Source organism: Bos indicus, chromosome 29 (assembly GCF_029378745.1).
Source record: "Bos indicus isolate NIAB-ARS_2022 breed Sahiwal x Tharparkar chromosome 29, NIAB-ARS_B.indTharparkar_mat_pri_1.0, whole genome shotgun sequence".
Lineage (NCBI taxonomy): Eukaryota > Metazoa > Chordata > Mammalia > Artiodactyla > Bovidae > Bos > Bos indicus.
In genome coordinates, this window is record NC_091788.1 from 50,982,446 (window position 1) to 50,999,712 (window position 17,267).

Below are 17,267 nucleotides of genomic sequence, written 5' to 3' on the forward strand. Positions count from 1 at the left end.
GTAATTTAGAATAAGTAATCACATTTTTAAAGTAAATATGAGAAGAGATGGATGTAAAATGAAAATAACTTAAGCTTAGGAATGAGGGAATGGGGTGAGGGTCCACTGTTTTATAATTAAGGGGACGGCACCCACTCCAGTGTTCTTGCCTGGAGAATCCCATGCACGGAGAAGCCTGGTGGGCTGCAGTCCATGGGGTCGCACAGAGTCGAACACGACTGAAGTGACTTAGCAGTAGCAGCAGCACCCACTCCAGTATGGTCGCCTGGAGAATTCCGTGGACAGAGGAACCTGAGGGCTACAGTCCATGGGGTCAGTAAAAGTCAGACACAAAGGAGCGACTAACCCTCTCTTAAACTACATTCTTGATTTTGTTTTTCATTTCTTTAAATATTTACTTAGGAACAAGTAAATAGCAAAAACTAATATAATTGGGAAGATCTGCCCAAACACTTACTATGACACTACCCCTTCCCCGCCATACAGGATGAATGACCCCCAGACCCGCTGGCCCTAACCGTGGTGCCTTAGAAGATCTGGTGCCCCAGAGCTGCCGTTCCAACAGTCACGCTCCCCGCACGCCACAGCAGGGACCCCCAGGGCCTCATCCTTGCAGCTCTAGTGAGCAACTAGATCAGGAGAGCAAATTCTGAGTCCCACCGCCCCGCCCAAGCACTACGACCCACTCTCTCTGCCCCTCTCAGCCCTCACCCCAGCCCAGCCAGTCTCCACCCATCGCGAAAAGCATGCCTGACCCGCCTCCTCCATCGGAGCACTTGCTGGCAAAACCCCTCCCCTCCACCCTGGCCCGTCACTCCTGGTCCGCCTCCCCACCCCTAGGGGTCCTCACCTTTCTCACCTGGTCCAGAGGCTCCTAACTGTCTTCCCCCCTATCTCCCCAAAGCCAAGTCCTTCCTCTGCTCACCTGCAAGATCCCGCCACGCACCCCACCTTCCTCCGGCTCTGAAGCGCAGGTACAGTGGCTCCCCACCCACCGCCAGCATTCCAAGGACGCCTGCCCCCAGCTTCCCCACCCACACTGCAAGCCCCTTTCGTTTTTCCCTTTAGGTTCCCCTCAACACAGGATGTGTGCATGTGTGTTCAGTCACTAAACTGTGTCTGCCTCTGCGACCCCATGGACTGTAGCCGCCAGGCTCCTCTGTCCATGGGATTTCCCAGGCAAGAACAGTGGAGTGGACTGACACTTCCTTCTCCAGGGGATCTTCCTGACCCTGGGATCAAACTCCCGTGTCTCCCGCGTTGGCAGGTGGATTCTTTGCCACTGAGCCACCTGGGGAGCCCCAACACTGTGTACAACGCGTGTATGTTAAACTTACTTATCTCATGTCTGCCTCACTGGGACATGAGCCACACGAGGGCACTCCTGGTCGGTTTTTCTGTTCCATGTGTGAAATATGCACCCAGGAATTTGCTGAACAAATGCGTTAATCTTAAAAAAGCACTCTTGACCCAATTGTGATGGGCCGAATGCCCCTCAAAGACACTCACACCCCAATCCTAGGACCCCGTGAGTCTGCAGATGTCACTAAACCTGGGGAGCCCCGGGAGCCCTGCAGGAGCCCCGGGAGCGGTCAGGGAGACCCAGGTCTGGATGGACTGGCTGAGGGCATGGGGAGGGGAGTGGGAGAAGAAGGCAGGCAGTCTCCAGGAGGACTGAAGCTCTGGGAGGCGCAGGCTGAGCACCTGCTGCCAGGCTGTGCCCGCTCTGATCCCAGGAGTGTGGCTGTGCGCTGGGAAAAGGGCGCTCCCGTGTCAGAGCAGCCCTGGGGTCTCTACCTCCTCCCTCCCATTTCCCAGTTCTTCTCCTGGGAGCTGCCCGTCAGGCCCCCCGCCCAGTCCCCTCCTTCGACCCCCTGGCCAGCCCTCCTCCCTGGCCCAGGCCCCCCTGGACTCAGGCACATCTGGAGCTCTGGCCATCCTCCTGGAGAGCTGGCTCAGCAACGCGCTTCAGAGGAGAGGTCCGGAGCCCCAGTCGCTTGGGTCTGGATCCTCAGGGGACCATTTCAGGAGCCGTGCCTCGGCCTCCTTGGCCTCCGCCCCTTTCTCCATGAAACAGGGAGCACCTCAGTACCCGCTGTGAAGTATCAGCTGCGTAAACAGAGGTAAAGCTTCTGTGACGATCGCCACCCCCTCCGTCAGCTTCTAGCTCGGATTCCAGTCTCGTGGTCTCACATGCCACCTACACACGACACCGTCCGCTCACCTCCGAATTCCACCCTTGGGGTCCGCACGCACGCTCCACATTACTCCCAAACCTACTGCTGTCAACAGGGTCAGGGTCTACCCCCCCCACCTCAGGCGGTACAAACCTGAGAGAAATATAGGAAACAATAGTTTTCAGACACTGGACCACAGCCTGTGGGAGACAGCGGCCACTGAGAGACAGGACAGCAACGCGAGGAGCCCCACCACTTCCTGGGGGCCCAGCCAGAGGCCTCTGTGAGAGCGGACACAGGAGGCTGGATGCAGTCCTGTAGGAGCCGCACCACTTCCCGGGGGCCCAGCCCCGAGGCCCCTGAAGTGAGGGCGTGCACGCAGAGTAACACGGAAGTCAGTCCTGTCTACTCTCACAGAATCTAAGTCTCTGAAAGAACAGGGACTGGGGCCCTTCAGTTACGCACTGAATCCCTGATGCCTAGGATAATGCCCGGCACGCAGCAGGCACCAACAGGTTTCTCAAATGAATGAATGAATTGAACAATTATGTCAAAAAATAAGAGTCCAGAAAAACAAATTTTTAAATACGCACGTTCAAAACACCCTTCACTCTTGGCGTTGTATCAAAACTATTACAAAACAACAAAAACGCAATATGAAAAACAGTATTTTCTTAGCTACTTATACAGCAGATTTACGTCAGATCTACAGTAAATGCTGCATCAGAGAACACGCATCAGACACATAAGCCCCAGCAGAACAGCGCCTCCTGTCCCTCTGCAACCAGCTTCCCCGTAAGACAGTCTGGGAGGCTGTGGACACGAGGACCCACAGCCTGTCCACGGAAGGCAGCCTGAGAAGGCCAGGCCTTGGAAACTGGACGACTCAGCACCACAGACCCACAGGCCCTCCACCCCTGCGGCACCCTCCGTGCCGGGGAGGCTGGCGCGCTGCTCCAGGCGAGGACGACTCAGGCCGCAGGTGAGCGATGAGAGCACCAAGTCTGAACGGGGAACTGACTGAATGGAAGCTGTGTGCTACCTGAGAGGAGCCCCTGAGGCTGTGAGGAGCGAGTCCAGGGCAGGAGGCCCGCGGAAGGCGCCCGGCACGTGCGGACGAGCCTCCATCCCCCACAGCCCCCAGTGCGACCGAGCACTCGCCTCATCACCGGAGACTCTGCTCTCGCAGGCACGGCGAGGGTCAGAAGAAGGTTCTGGTCTGGTAGTACCGTACCAGACACACACCCTGCACAGTAACCGGCCAGAAAAAGCTGTTTTTCAATAGCAATAAATACAATCCAAAAGTATTCCAAAATATTCACTTTTTTGCTCTCTTTTTCCCACTGTGCTTTAAAAGACTATTCAGTATCAATGTAGTGCCCTTTTTCAGTGCTGTTTAAACTGCAACAGAAACTCATAATTGCCCTCCCAACCCCAGCACACGAAGGAAGGCTGGCCTTAGGAAAAGCAAAGCAGGATCCCCACACAGCGCCTGACCCCTGACCCCACCCTAAGCAGCTCAAGGTGCTCTAAGTACACGGAACACCTAATCCTCAAGACACCCTTCTGCTGCCATCAGAAGGGATCTTTAAAGGGGAAAAACAGGCACTGCAGTGCAAAACAGAAGCCAAGCAACCCAATTTGGATTTGGTGTTCACACTTTTAAGCGATCCTGCAGATGAGGGCAGGTGGGAATGGCCACACAAGGGAGACACGTCAAGTACAAGGAGGTGGTGAACATAAAGCCGCTCAAGGCTCACAGAGCTGGGGAGGGGTAGATGTTTTCTTGTTTTTAATTTTTTGCCTATGCTGTGTGACTTGCAGAATCTTAGTTCCCGGAACAGGGATACAACGCAGGCCACTGGTAGTGAAAACACCAAGTTCTACCCACTGGACTGCTGGGGAATTCCCTCACTGGGTTTAAATTTGGGGAAAAATGAAGACTCCCAGCTGTCTTGGGCCACAATTTGCAAAACTGAGAAAGAAAAAGGGACAGACTCAGGATGCGACTCCAAGCATCGGCCAGACGCTCCTTCCTTAACAAGCACGTCCAATCCTCAGCCAGCCACTCCCCCTACCCAGGGCCAGGAGTGAGCCAGGGAAGAGGGGCTGGTCTCCCTGCAGAGACAGTCCTCTCTTTCTGGGGCACAGGCCTGTGCGGGCACCTCACTCCCCTCCTTAAACCTGGAGCACCCCAACTCCCACAGACGCCGAGGGGCAGACCACTGGCCCACCCCACACCTGCCCACCTCCCCAGGTCCCACCAGGCGGCTCCCCCAGCAGCCCCTGACCCCCTGCCCTCGAGTGCACGGGCAGGCGCCGTGAGCCCGGCCGTCCTCCTCTTTGCAGGGCAGAGACTGCACCCCAAGGGGACGCGATGCACTGGGCAAGGCCAGGCCTGCCTCTTCCTTTGTGGCACCGCACCTCGCGGCCCCACACCCTTCCTGGTCCTCTTCCCACGTTGGCCTCCAAGGCACTGCTTTAAGTCGGGCACTTCCTCCCAACGTGCTCTCTCTTCTACGCATCCTGGCGTCCCTCACAAGCCTCCCTGCACAGAGGGCAAGGGCTGACCTCAGCACACAGCCCCAGCTGCCCACTACGAGTGAACACCCACCGCCACCCAGCCTGAAATTCTCCTCCTAGGCAAGTGACACGCACTGCTTTCCGTGACATCTCACCTGTGTTGATTTTCATCCCAAAGTCAGGAAGACTCTGAAGAAGGCCAACGCCAGAATCAGTGAGTTCAGTTTTGTGGTCTGAAGCCTCAGACACCCTGTGACCTAGTGAAAACTGCTCATTTTTGTCTTCTAATGAGTATCTCTCAATTCGTTTGGTAAGCTGATGGTGAAGGGACTTCCCTTTACTCCACCCTGCACCCACGGGAGCTGACAGAAGCCATGGGCTCTCTACCTCCCCCTGTGGGGCCCACCAAGCCCAGTGGCACCCAGAGGGAGGGAGGCATCCCCGCACACCCCCCTTCATTTCCTCACACGGAGCAGGGTGGGGAGCGAGGACCACACAGGCTTCGATGGACAAAGACGCTGGACAGAGCCTCAGGCCAACGTGGAGTGCGCCCCAGGTGGACTCGCACTCCCGCTTTGGTTGCCAAGCACCCGCGTCCCTCTGCTCCTCCCTCTGCCCCCTCCCTAGACCTCCGCTCTCCAACCTAGGGGCTCTCTCAGGGCAAGGACCCACCTCCGCCACCCTGTCGACCTACTCTGAGGACGCAGAGCGGGAACTCACGTCCCGTGTGTCTGTCTGCAAGCACCTCTGGGGCCGGGAGCTTCGTGCTCAGCTGCTCAGAACCCCAGCGGTGTTTCACACAACAGGCCCAGATGCTTCCCTTTAACCGAAACCTGAGGCCCACGCCATCCAGAACTCAGAACTGCTCAGCCTCTGGGAGGAAGCCCAGCACGTGACCGGGGCCACGGCCCCCACGCGTCCCGTTCACCGGGAGGGGACCACCTAGAGCTTCACGGCAGCGCTGCACCAGACATGTCTGCCACAGACTCACCAGGACTTTCCCTCCTTGGAGCCTCAGGGGCCTTGAAATCTGGACGAAGGGAGGCCGACCTCGCACCCAAGACCCGCAAGTGACGTTCGAGCAAAGAGAGAGCCCTGCTGCTCAGAGCTCCCACCAGGGCCCCTCGGGCTGCTCACAGTAATGCCAAGTGTCTTTTCCCATAGCACTCCTGAACCTTACCCTCGGGTCTGACCCTGTATGACTTTTTTAAAGCCAAGAAATGCCACTTAATCCCCAAAAGACGGTCTTTCCAATAATTTCACAGCTATAAAATCCTGATATGTGTTGCTGCCAAAAAATAAATAAATAAACAGAGTGACAACCATTTTAAGAGGAAAGAGAGGTAATGCTGAGAATCTGGCCTGAGAATACACTCCTCACCAGGGCACCTCGACATCTCACAGAGGACAGAGAGAGGAGCCAGGACACGGTGGGGACACGGGGACTCCCTGGAAGCCGCAGCGTGCAGTCAGACCAAAGACTTCCTTCCTCTTCCAGCCTGGAGGCCCAGCCCTTCCCCGAGCCTCAGCACAAACTTCCTAAATCTAAGGAATATAAATTATGCGTAAGAGTGCAAAAGGAAATATGCAACAAGAGCACTTTTTTCAAAAAGTCAGCATTTTTTAAATGTACGGACAAGACTAAACTGAACCTTACTTAAATCAAAAAAAACTTTAAAAAGTTAAAATGCAGACTGACCATCCCTGATTCTGATCTTTACTACTACCCCGGAAAATCAAGTGTCAACCCTGTGTTTCATTTTAACATTGAAGTTTTACGCTGAATTTAAATTTTCATGTCCAATTTATGACTCATAACAAATGGAATTTTACAAACAAGTAAAATTTTTTAAACTGTAGTCATGCTAAAATACAATTCAAAGGAGTTCCCAGTTCCAGCGAAGTTATTAACAACAGAAGCGGGGGGATCACGCTCCGTGGTGACCAGAGGACAGGGCACTGCCCGCCGCCCTCCAGCTAAATCACTGCGCCGGCAGCAAAACCACACGCTTGCTCCAAGAGCAGGGAAACCGCTTTCGGCCAATGGCTAATTACATCTGTCCCCTTGAATCCCTTCATTTGAGTGAGTGCCTGGAGGGATTAAATGAAAAGCCTCCAAGCACCTTGGAAGTGTCTCGACTCGTCTGTGCAGCCCCAGCTCCCGCCACCGCGTGCACGGAGGAACAGATGGCATTTTCCTGCCCGCTGGCGACACGATGGGCTCCACAAGAACGAGTCTCACCCCTTCTCTCCCTCAGCGCGGTCCCCGTTACTCTGCGGTCAGTTCTGACATTTTCAGCAGGTTCTACATCTGGAGCAATGTTCTAGCATCAACAAGTCAATGCGTAAAGCTCCTCCGCTGATACTATCGTATGTGCAAAAGCAAACAGAAGTTCCCAAACAACCAAGTAAAGAGCAAATAGCTACTATTTTACCGGTTTCAGCAGTTCTTTCCTTCTGTCTGCTCTCTGTCTGTTGTTTTAGCCACTCCATGCAGCGTGCAGGATCTTAGTCCCTGACCAGGGGTGGAAGGGGCCTGGGAGGGCAGAGTCTTAGCCACTGGGCCACCAACGAAGGCCCAGATCCTTCACTGTGACTTCAGTGCTTGAACGGATGGCCCTCCAGGGACTGTGCCAGTGAGAAAAGCCAGCCTCAGCAGGTCACACACTGCACCGCTTCACTCACACGACATCCTTGAGAGGGTGACGCAGAGACGGAGAACACACGAGTGGCCAGGGCAGGCGCTGACTACACGACGTGGCAGAGGGCTTTGTGATGGTGAGACAGCTCTGCGTCTGCTAAGTTGGGGTCACGTGAAGCTGCACCTGGGGAAAGCAGAGGCCTTGGGGCTTCCCTGGCAGTCCAGTGGAGGACTCCTCGCTGTCACTGCGGAGGGCCCTGCTCGGGGAACAAAGATTCCGCAAGGCTTGTGGCACACCCAAAAAGAACGTACAGACCTACACACGCGTGCGCCCATGCACACGCACGTACATCCCTCATACAACACCTGAGAAACGCGACCACACCTGGCAGGCTGTACCAGTGTCCGCTTCCTGCTGTTGGAGCTATACTGTCGTGAGAGGGGGGGGACGGCTGAGCAATGCTGGGGCCTCCCTGTCCTTTTCTTTGCAACTTCCTATGGCTCCATGTTTATTTCTGAATAAAGAAATTATTTTACAACTGGGACTAAATAAAAGGAATAGAATCTTTTTAACATGTTTAAAAACGATCAAGAGAAACAGTTCATGAACTCCCACACACCACATTCACTGAGTCAAACCTAGCGGGCTGAAGTCAGTAAGACAGGATCAAGTTAATGTATGAGGCACGGAGCTGGCTTGGTAACTGAGCCACAAAGCTACATGGAGCACCAGGACACGGGCACCGCTCAGGCCCGGCAGCAGCTTGCAGCCAGCCGCCACGTGAGGCAGAGCTCACGCTAAGGGGGACATTTAAGAGACCACATCGTGCGGAAAGGTAAAGGAAGCCACAATTTTAGAGATGAAACACTTCAGTGATACTTCAGCTACACACTCCGTCCGTGTCAGCGGGGGAGACGGAGCTCTGCGGCCGTGGGTCCAGGTGCCCTCTCTGCACAGGGGTCACTCTCACGACAGGAAAGCAGAGCCACAAGCAGAGGAAGCGGGGACCCCTCACCTGCCACCGAGGGCTCAAGCTCAGAGCAGCTCTGACCAGGTGGCAGGCTCTCAGGTCAGACCTCCTCCTCCTCCTCCCTGCTGTGCCCACCGCTCACTGGCCTGGCCACAACAGGCTCCGGATCACTACCAGGGTAGAGCTTCTCTGCACTCACCTACTCAGCTACGGGGTGACCGCCTCACACAGACACTGCGTGTGGCCCCCACCCTGTGGGGCTTCCAGGGCGGGGCGGGGAGAGGACAGAGAGCCACGAACTGCCTACGCTGTCCTGACAGGAGAGGACAGCCTCGCGTCTGATGCAGGGTAACAAGAAGGTGCAGTAGGAAAGCTGGTTTTGAGGAGGGGGCCACGTTAAACAGAGGCCTGAGCCCACCCCTGGCCCTCCGAAGGATTAGGCACTTCTTCTTACAGCAGCTCCTTCATTGAAGACACTGTCTAATTCACTGTTCCACACCAGCTGCTTAGGGCCCAGAGTGGGGGTCCCCACCAGGGCAACAGCTGGAAACATTTCTGGTTGTCACAACGGAAGCATTTAGAAGGTAGAGGCCACAGGCGGGAGTCACACAAGTGATCAGCACCAAATGCCACAGGCAGAGGTGGAGAGTCCGCACGCTGTGGCAGACCCAGCACAGAAAACATCCAGTTAGCAGAACTAGTCTACAAAACTGAGAAAAGGGATTTCAAGCTCAATGACCTGCCCAAAGCAATTTTCTTCCAAAATGAAAGGACAGATGTCAAGGTTAATTTAAAGCAGCTGAGCCCTGGCCCAAGGGTCTCCTGAAGCAGCAATACACCCACACTTAGCTTTACAAGACACATTACGACTATGCATGTTATTATCTAGAAAATCACATTACACAGCAGAGGACAACAGGATACTGCCCTACTTGTAAAAGCACAGACCTCAGGGTGTGTTTCCACATGGATTTCTTGCAGAAAAGGGGAAGGAACAGAAGCTAGAACCTTCCACAGTCTGGGTCCTCCACCCCAGTCTAAGGAAGTGAGGCGATCACGGGAGGGCTCCGGACAACATGTACCAGCAGGTGGTTACATGCATTCTCTAAAACATACAGTAAACCTCAGCCACTGAAATCCACAAATGTCTGGTAGGTTAAAAATGAGAATTAAAGCCAGACAAGAAACTGGTTTTGTGTATTTCATTTTTTTAATTAAATACAGGGAAAAGTGAAGTCGCTCAGTCATGTCCGAATCTTTGCGACCCCATGGACTGTATAGCCTGCCAGGCTCCTCCACCCATGGGATTTTCCAGGCAAGAATAGTGGAGTGGGCTCCCATTTCCTTCTCCAGGGGACCTTCCCGACCAAGGGATGGAAGCCTGGTCTCCCACACCGCAGGCAGACTCTTTACCATCTGAGCCCCCAGGGAAGCCCAAATAAAGGGAACATGACCTGAAAATCAACAGGAGTTTCTGCACACCAAAGTTAAATGTATGGGTGGTCGAAGGGTGCACCCCCTGCCTCCAGCCGGGTTCACCTTTCCGTGTGGATTTTTCCACTCTGTGAGGGGCAGGCACATGTCGCTGAAAACGCGATCCCCGACCAAAGATAGTGGGCAGAGCATTTCCCCTAGGCCATCCCACCCCACCGCCTGGGGCCAATTCCCTGGGAACGAGTCACTTTAATCAGGGCCTAACAGGCCGCCAGGACCCGGGTCAAGCAGCTGCTTCCCCGCAAGACGCGGGTTTCGCTACTCCCACTCCCAGTGAAAAGGCACGCTATTCTGGAAAACGCTGGGTTAGATGCTTCGTTACTAGAAAGACCGGCCGACTGCTCCGGGTGACATCATGCTGGGGAGGGGCGGCTTCGCTAGAAGCCCCTCAGCAGAGCCAAGACCCCTGCGCGGGTGCTGAACGCTGCCCGCACCCCGGACCCAGCCCCAACCCCAGGTCCCCTGCCCTCCAAGTCCGCGCCCCGGACTCCAGCCCCAGCCCGAGGACCCCCACCCGCCAGGTCTGCGCCCGGGAGCCCAGCCCCAACCCCAGGACCCCCGCCCGGAACCCTAGCCCCAACCTCAGGACCCCCGCCCTCCAAGTCCGTGCCCGGGAGCCCAGCCCCCACCTGCCCTCCAAGTCCGCGCCCCGGACCCCAGCCCCCAACCCCAGGACCCCCGCCGCCAGGTCCGCGCCTCGGACCTCCGCCCTCCAGGTCCGCGTCCCAGCCCCCAGCCCCCGAAGGCCAGTGCCGGCCAGCCCTTCACCCCGGCCTGCGCCCCCGCCCCCCGCAGGCCGGTCCGGCGCCCAGCCACTCACAGTTGCGGATATCCGAGATGAACACCGCCAGGCCCCGCATCCCGTCCCCCTTCGACACGGCCGGCATCTTCGGGCCTGGGGAGCGGCCTGGGCTGGCGGGCCCTGGGAAGGAGAGGGCAGCGGGCCGCAGGAGCGGGAGCCGGGAGGAGCCGCCTCGACCCAGTCGCCTCAGGCTCCAGCGCCGCTCTCGGGGCCGCCGCGCGCGCGCGCACGCACGCACGCTGGCTCGCGCGGCGACCGACGGCGGCCGGGGCGCGGGGACGAGCACGTCGGCGGCGGGCCCGCAGGCCCGGGCGGCGGCCCCGGGCGCCGGGCGCCGCGGGAGGGGCCCGGCGGAGGCGAGGGAGCGCAGGCCTCCGCCGCGCAGACTCTTCGCTGCCGACCCCCACCCGGGAGCCCCCACCGCCCCCCGCCCCGATCCCGCCGCCGCGCCTCCGCCCACCCTCTCACCGCCCTCCCGCCCGGCTCTGGGGCCGCCTGCCGTCGGCCTCCCGCCATCCAGAGCTCTGGGCCAGCTGCCCATCACCCATCCGTCCAGAGGCAGCCCGTCTCTTTACAAAGGGGAGACTGAGCCCTGAAGACAGCTTCCCCCCCACCCCCCACCCCCACCCCTTGACAGCACCAGGGGACCAGGGCTCAGTCTTGAATCCAGTTCCTTGGTGACCAACCGCACCCTTTGCCACTGTTGCCGCCACCCACCTCCGCAGCCTGGGGAGGTGGAGGCGAGGACCAGGGCCCACCCGCAGTGCACTGCAGGGATCTTAGCGGGCAGAGACCCCAGGAGTTTGTCTGGAGAACAGGTGGCCCCACCGAGCTCTCCTTCACGAAGTGGGATGGCCTCGCTCTCTCCAGAGAGGTTCCAATGCCACAGCCCAGACCCACCCCAGCTCACTTCCCAGTAAGAGGCTGGGCCCCTGATGGACCCTGGCTAGGAGAACAAAGGGACAGCTCCCCTTCCATGGACCAAGGACCCAAGCTCTGGTCCTTTGGGACCCCTGGGGGAAGCCAGAACCTGTGGAGACCCGAATGCATATAAGGCAGCAATTTCACCACCTTCCAAAACTTGCAAAGGGGGGACGGGGCTGCAGAGGCCTTCCTGAAGGAGATACCCCCTAGGGCCTGTTTCCCCAGGGGAGGAGATAACCCTACCGTAGCCAGGCCTGGGGACTCAGGTGAGGAGACCATGACCCACCCCTGGCAGCCACTCACTGGGCAGGGCAGTGCCAAGAGGCTGCAGGGGCTCGTGCATGGCATAGACAGATGGCAAACTCAGCCCACAGTAGAGGGGCTTCTCGGAGGACAGACTCAGAGATGGACAGGCATCACACCGCTCTCAGTGCTGACCCTGGGCTTCCTACGCCTCCTGGGATCACTGCACATGTGTGTGTATGTTGGCGGGGGGTCGGGGCGGGGGAGTCAGTGTCCAGAGACTGGTGAGACGTGCCACTGGCCGTGAGAAAGACCCCAGCCTCCTGCCTCCTGGCGCGCCTTCACCTGCCCTTCAGGTCACTTAACCTTTCAGCAGCACGCAGTGCTCCCTTTCTTGGGTTGTGTGAACTGGACCAGCCCGTGCTGGTTCCCAGGCCCTCCTCCTTCCATGGCCAATGGGAGGGAAGGCCCCAACACTTGTATTCTGAAGAAGAAACAAAGGCGGGGGAGCCCAGAGCCAGGGGCCGTGGTATCCAGAGTGATCCTTCTTGTACCTGAGCCTGTCAGTTTTACGAGTGAACCAGTTTCCTCCCTATAATATCTGGAGGGGGTTGTTGACAATAACTTTCCGAAAAATTGGGGTTGGCATCCTGGCCCAGACGGGGCCGGAGGTCCAAGCAGCCGTGCGTGTTCGGGGACAGGATGTGGTGTCCTGGGCCCCCGTGGCCCACTGTGCTCACCAGGAATGATGTGCTCAGCCAGGCTCCAGGGACTGAGCATATCCCCCGTCTTGGCCAGCAGGCAGGGCATCAGGAATTCAAGAACTCTGTGGTGGGTGGGGCCTTTGAAGGAAGCCAGACCACCTGGAGGACAGAGATGAGCTCAAGCCCCTGACTGCTCATCTCGGGGAGGCAGGAACCTGCCTGTGGCGGCCCGTCTCCTCTCTCATAGCCATTAAACTGAGTCCGGAGTCACACACGGCAGATTTGGATTGTTCCGAAAGAGACACGGAAGGTGAACCTGTGGCCTCCGGCTGGGGCCCAGAGAAGGTGGGTGGGGGGTGGGGCAGCCCAGGTGACACCAAGCCCTATTCTCCAGGAGCCCCGTCACCCTCCACAGCCCTTTTCCCCTCATTAGACAGTGTTGTCCCCATACTTGAAGACCCAGTCATGACATCCTTGGAGAGGTTACTTTGTAGGAGAAAAGTCAGTTTGCCCCCAAACCTCCTGGCCCAGCCCCATCCACTGAGACCTGGGACAGTGAGGTCCCAACACCCAGTCACACCCGGATGTGAAGGCTTGGCCACCAGGAGAACTGCAGGAAGCTGAGTGTCTGTCAGTAGAACTGTAGAATGTGTTCAGGATGGATTCTGAGAGAGCAGACCAATCCCAAGGGGCACTCGGCGATCTGGGTCACCTGAGTCTGCCTGGGCAGTTGAGGGTCTGGAGGCTGGATGCAGTGGCCCCGTGTTTAAACAGGGTTGAGATGCTGGAAACTCCTGCATATGATGCAGGGAAAGGAACTCAGTGCTGTGCTCTCTCCCAGTTCTGGAGGCTGGACGCTGTTGATCAAGTAGGACTGGTTCCTTCGAGGCTGAGACTGAGGATCTGGTCCAGACCTCTGTTCTTGGCCTCTCGACAGCCGTCTTCAGCCTGTGTCTCTCACACCATCTTCCCTCGATGCTTGTCTGTGTCTAAATTTCCCCTTTTTACAAAGACACTCGTCATGCTGGATCAGGGGCCAAGTACGAACTCCTCTTAATGAATTACACCTGCAACGACCCAGATACGGTCCCATCAGAGCTATGGGGACTGAGGACTTCCGCGTGTGAAACTTCAGAGGACACAATTCAACCCAGGACAGACGATGACTTGAGTGAGCACTTTTGGGGACCTGATTTTGAATCCCTGCCCCTCCTTTTCCATTCTCCTACCTGGAGCACGGTTCTGATGGCTGGAGCTCAGTTGCACACCACCCCCGCACTGTGTGAGCCTCAGGCCATCCATGTTTGTGCCGCTGTGACTGGGGGCTCTGTTACACCTGCCAAACCTAGATGCTGATTCCCACCTGTTCCCACGCCCAAGGTGCTGTGTCAGCGGGATGCTGGTGCCTGGGACGTGTCAGAATGGCCCCCCAATCTGTCCTGTGGCTTGTCATCAAGACCACATTCGAGGGCCATCTGGCTGCAACATCTGTCACCCCATTGATCACCCCATTGATCTGGCTGGCTAGGCGGGTGTCCCCTTCCTCCTTCACAGCTCCATATGCTTCCCTCCCAAAGCTGCATGCTCATTTGAACAGGACAACCTCCCCCAATAGCAGAGGACTGTTCTGCGGTCAAGAGATTTGAGTAGCTGTACGCCCCTGCTGGAACCTCCAGACAAGCTCTCGAGGTCCGTTTGGAAGAAAATTTAGGGTAGTCAGGCTTCTAAGACTCCACGAATGCGTGCTAAGTCCTTTCAGTTGTGTCTGACTCTTTGCAACTCTACGGACTGTAGCCCGCCAGGCTCCTCTGTCCATGAATTCTCCAGGCAAGAATACTGGAATGGGTTGCCATGCCCTCCTCCAGGGCATCTTCCCAAGCCAGGGAACCAACCTACATCACTTACATCTCTTGCATTGGCAGGTGGGTTCTGGCCCACCAGTGCCACCTGGGAATCCCCTCCAAGACGCCAGACACCCACAAACGAGGTGCTGCTTGCAGCAGTCTACCTTTCTTTAAACAAAGAAACAAAAACAAACACCCAAAAGCCCCCACACAAAGACCATTTCACATCCGTTCCCCTTGGGCTTGAAGGGGCCTTACGAGCACTGTCACTCCTGAGCTGCGGGAGCCGCACAGCTGATGACACTGACCAGGGGAGGGGTGGGGGAGGTGGCTATGAAGACCCTGCCCCCTCCACGATGCTGCCAGGTCAGGCATCCCGTTCACCTCCAGAGCAGGAACGCATGACTCAGTCTCCCTAAGGTACCTGTTGAAAAACACACCCCTTGACCTTAAAGCACAGATCAGCCAGGCCGGTAGACAGCCAGCTATCACGGAACAGGCCTCTTGTTTTAGTGCGTTTGGGGCGTCTCGGGCCTACACTCACCCACTGCAGCTCTTGCCTCTAAGGGTGAGCTGATGGAATCTATGCCAATTTTAAGATTAGCCTGAGAAAAACAGCTTTGGGAAAGAAAATATGCCTAAAAATATCACTCCAGGCCTTCAGCACCACCATAGGCTCAGACAGAATCTGCCTATGATGCAGGGGACGTAGGTTTGATCCCTGGGTTGGGAAGATCCCCTGGAGAAGGGCATGGCAACCCACTCCAGTATTCTTGCCTGGAGAATCCCATGCAGCCTGGTGGGCTGCCGTCCATGGGGCTGCAAAGAGCTGGACACGACTGAGTGGCTCGCTCATGGTAGTTTCCTCCAGACGCTGCAGCGAATCATCACAGACTGATGGCTCGGGAGTGCCAGAAGTGGACCCTCTCGTGGTTCCAGCGGCCGGAAGTCCAGGGTCAGGGTACGTGCAGCGGGGGTTCTGCTGGAGGTGATGAGCAGCACTCCACTTCCCGCCTCTTCTAGCTTCAAGGGGCTGCCTGCAGCCTCGGCTAGGGGATGTGGGACCCCGTCTCTGCCTCCCTCAGCCCATGGCCTTCTCCCCCATGTCTGTCTCTGATCTTCCTCCCTCTCCTAAGGATCCCAGTCATTGGATTGAGGTCTCCGCCTAGATCCAAGCTGACCTTGTCCCAAGCTTCTTACTCACAACCGCAAAGACTCTATTTCCAAACACGGTCTGCGTCACAGGGGCCGGAGATCGGGACGTGGACGGCCTGCCAGGGTCCACCACTCCACGTGCCGCACTACAGCCCCCAAGACACGCTGCCCATTTGGCTTTGCGGACCCACGTACCGTCTCACACTTGCTATGGCATTTTCATGTGGGCATGGGGTGGCGGGAAGCATTAAAATCCAGGACCCACAGCACAAAGCACACGGCCCTGTGCACGGCCCCCGCCTGTCACAGAAGCCCACCTTGGGGCGCAGCACCTGCCCCGCCGCTGACTGGACACCCACGTGCCGGTCAGGCTGTGACGCCCCAGCCAGGTGAGCTGGGGCAGGGCGCAGGGACAGAAGCTTGCTGTGCTGGCTTGGAGCGGTATCTGGAAGCTTCCGCTGCATGTGACCCGCCCTGCGCCCTTGCCCTTCTCCCTCTGGACTTTGCTTATCCCAGCACCCAGGGAGGATGTCTCCATCCACAAGCAGGGGAGGGCTGGGCGGCAGGAAATCCGGACGCACGTCCCTCCTCCTGGCCTTCCGGCCTGAGAACCGAACTGAGGCCCAGAAGTGACAGGACACCCTCGGTGATCATGCTTGTGCCCTGCCCTTGGGGTGACCCCATTAAAACACGACAAGTCATGGGAGGCCCCTGGCAGGAAAGACTAACCCTGTGCTGACTCGGCAAGTGAAGGGCGCCTTGGGGCTACCGGCGAGGACAGGGACCCCCCTCGCCCCCGCCCCTGGGAGCACCAGCTGGCCCAGGGGAGACACAAGCCCAGCCTCCTGGAGCTCCACAGCCACCAGGCACCACCAGCAGCCACGTGTGGGTGCTCTCGGGGTATCTACAGGCAATGGGCTCCCCACAGTAGGTCAGGGATGCCCTCAAGGTCACCCTGGAGAGGCCGCCACTGACTTGGACTCCTCAGCTGGCCAGGTGCCCCTGAGGTGGGGTGCTCTAGCTCTGCAGTGTCCCAGAACACGGGGGAGGGCTCAGTGGTGGCAGGAGGGCTGGCCTCTGAAGGCCCTCTTGCTCCATGGGGCCTGCATCTGCCCTGGTGTGTCCTCTGGTGTTGCATCTGCAACAGGCTGGGAACAAGGTGGGCCAGACCTGGGCTCGCCATTCAGAGCCTGGACCTGACAGGGCAGGCTGCTCCTCAGGCAACAGGGCCAGCGATGGGGGCTAAGGGTTAGAGTTTAGGGGCTGAGCAAGGGGGTTATACTCAGACTTACATTAAATTTAAATAATTGGGATTCGATTTATTAATGTTCCAATTTAAAAGCTTCATTTTTTAACCTGCTAAGTTAAATTTTACAAGCCCTGTTATCCCCTTTATAAACCTGACAGATTTTATAGTCATTTTTAAGGGGCCTCTGCCATCTTTGGAGAAGGAAATGGCAACCCACTCCAGTGTTCTTGCCTGGAGAATCCCAGGGACGGGGGAGCCTGGTGGGCTGCCATCTATGGGGTCGCACAGAGTCGGACACGACTGAAGTGACTTAGCAGCAGCCATCTACAAACTCAGTTAATTAAGCATTTTCAACACTTCAAACAGAATTTATCTTTTATTTCATTTCCTTTTATGTGCTCCAGCTTGTCTGAATTGAGAACAAAGTATCAGGTACTTCAAGAACTCATATACTCAATCGGTTAAATATTTAAAATGGTGAACCCCAAATTGTTGCAAATATTCCAGAAACATGAACAACCCAATGTGTTCAGATTTCAC

General features: G+C 57.0%; 1 protein-coding gene across 1 annotated transcript in view; it reads right to left on the minus strand.

Annotated features, from left to right (window-relative positions):
- The window catches only part of AP2A2 (adaptor related protein complex 2 subunit alpha 2), a 67,390-nt gene extending 56,559 nt beyond the window's left edge, over positions 1–10,831 (minus strand). The window contains exon 1 of the mRNA XM_070782783.1: positions 10,627–10,831. Within this exon, the coding sequence (XP_070638884.1) occupies positions 10,627–10,693 (67 nt within the window). The 5' untranslated portion in view covers positions 10,694–10,831. The remainder of the gene's footprint in view (positions 1–10,626) is intronic.
- Positions 10,832–17,267: the final 6,436 nt, after the last annotated feature.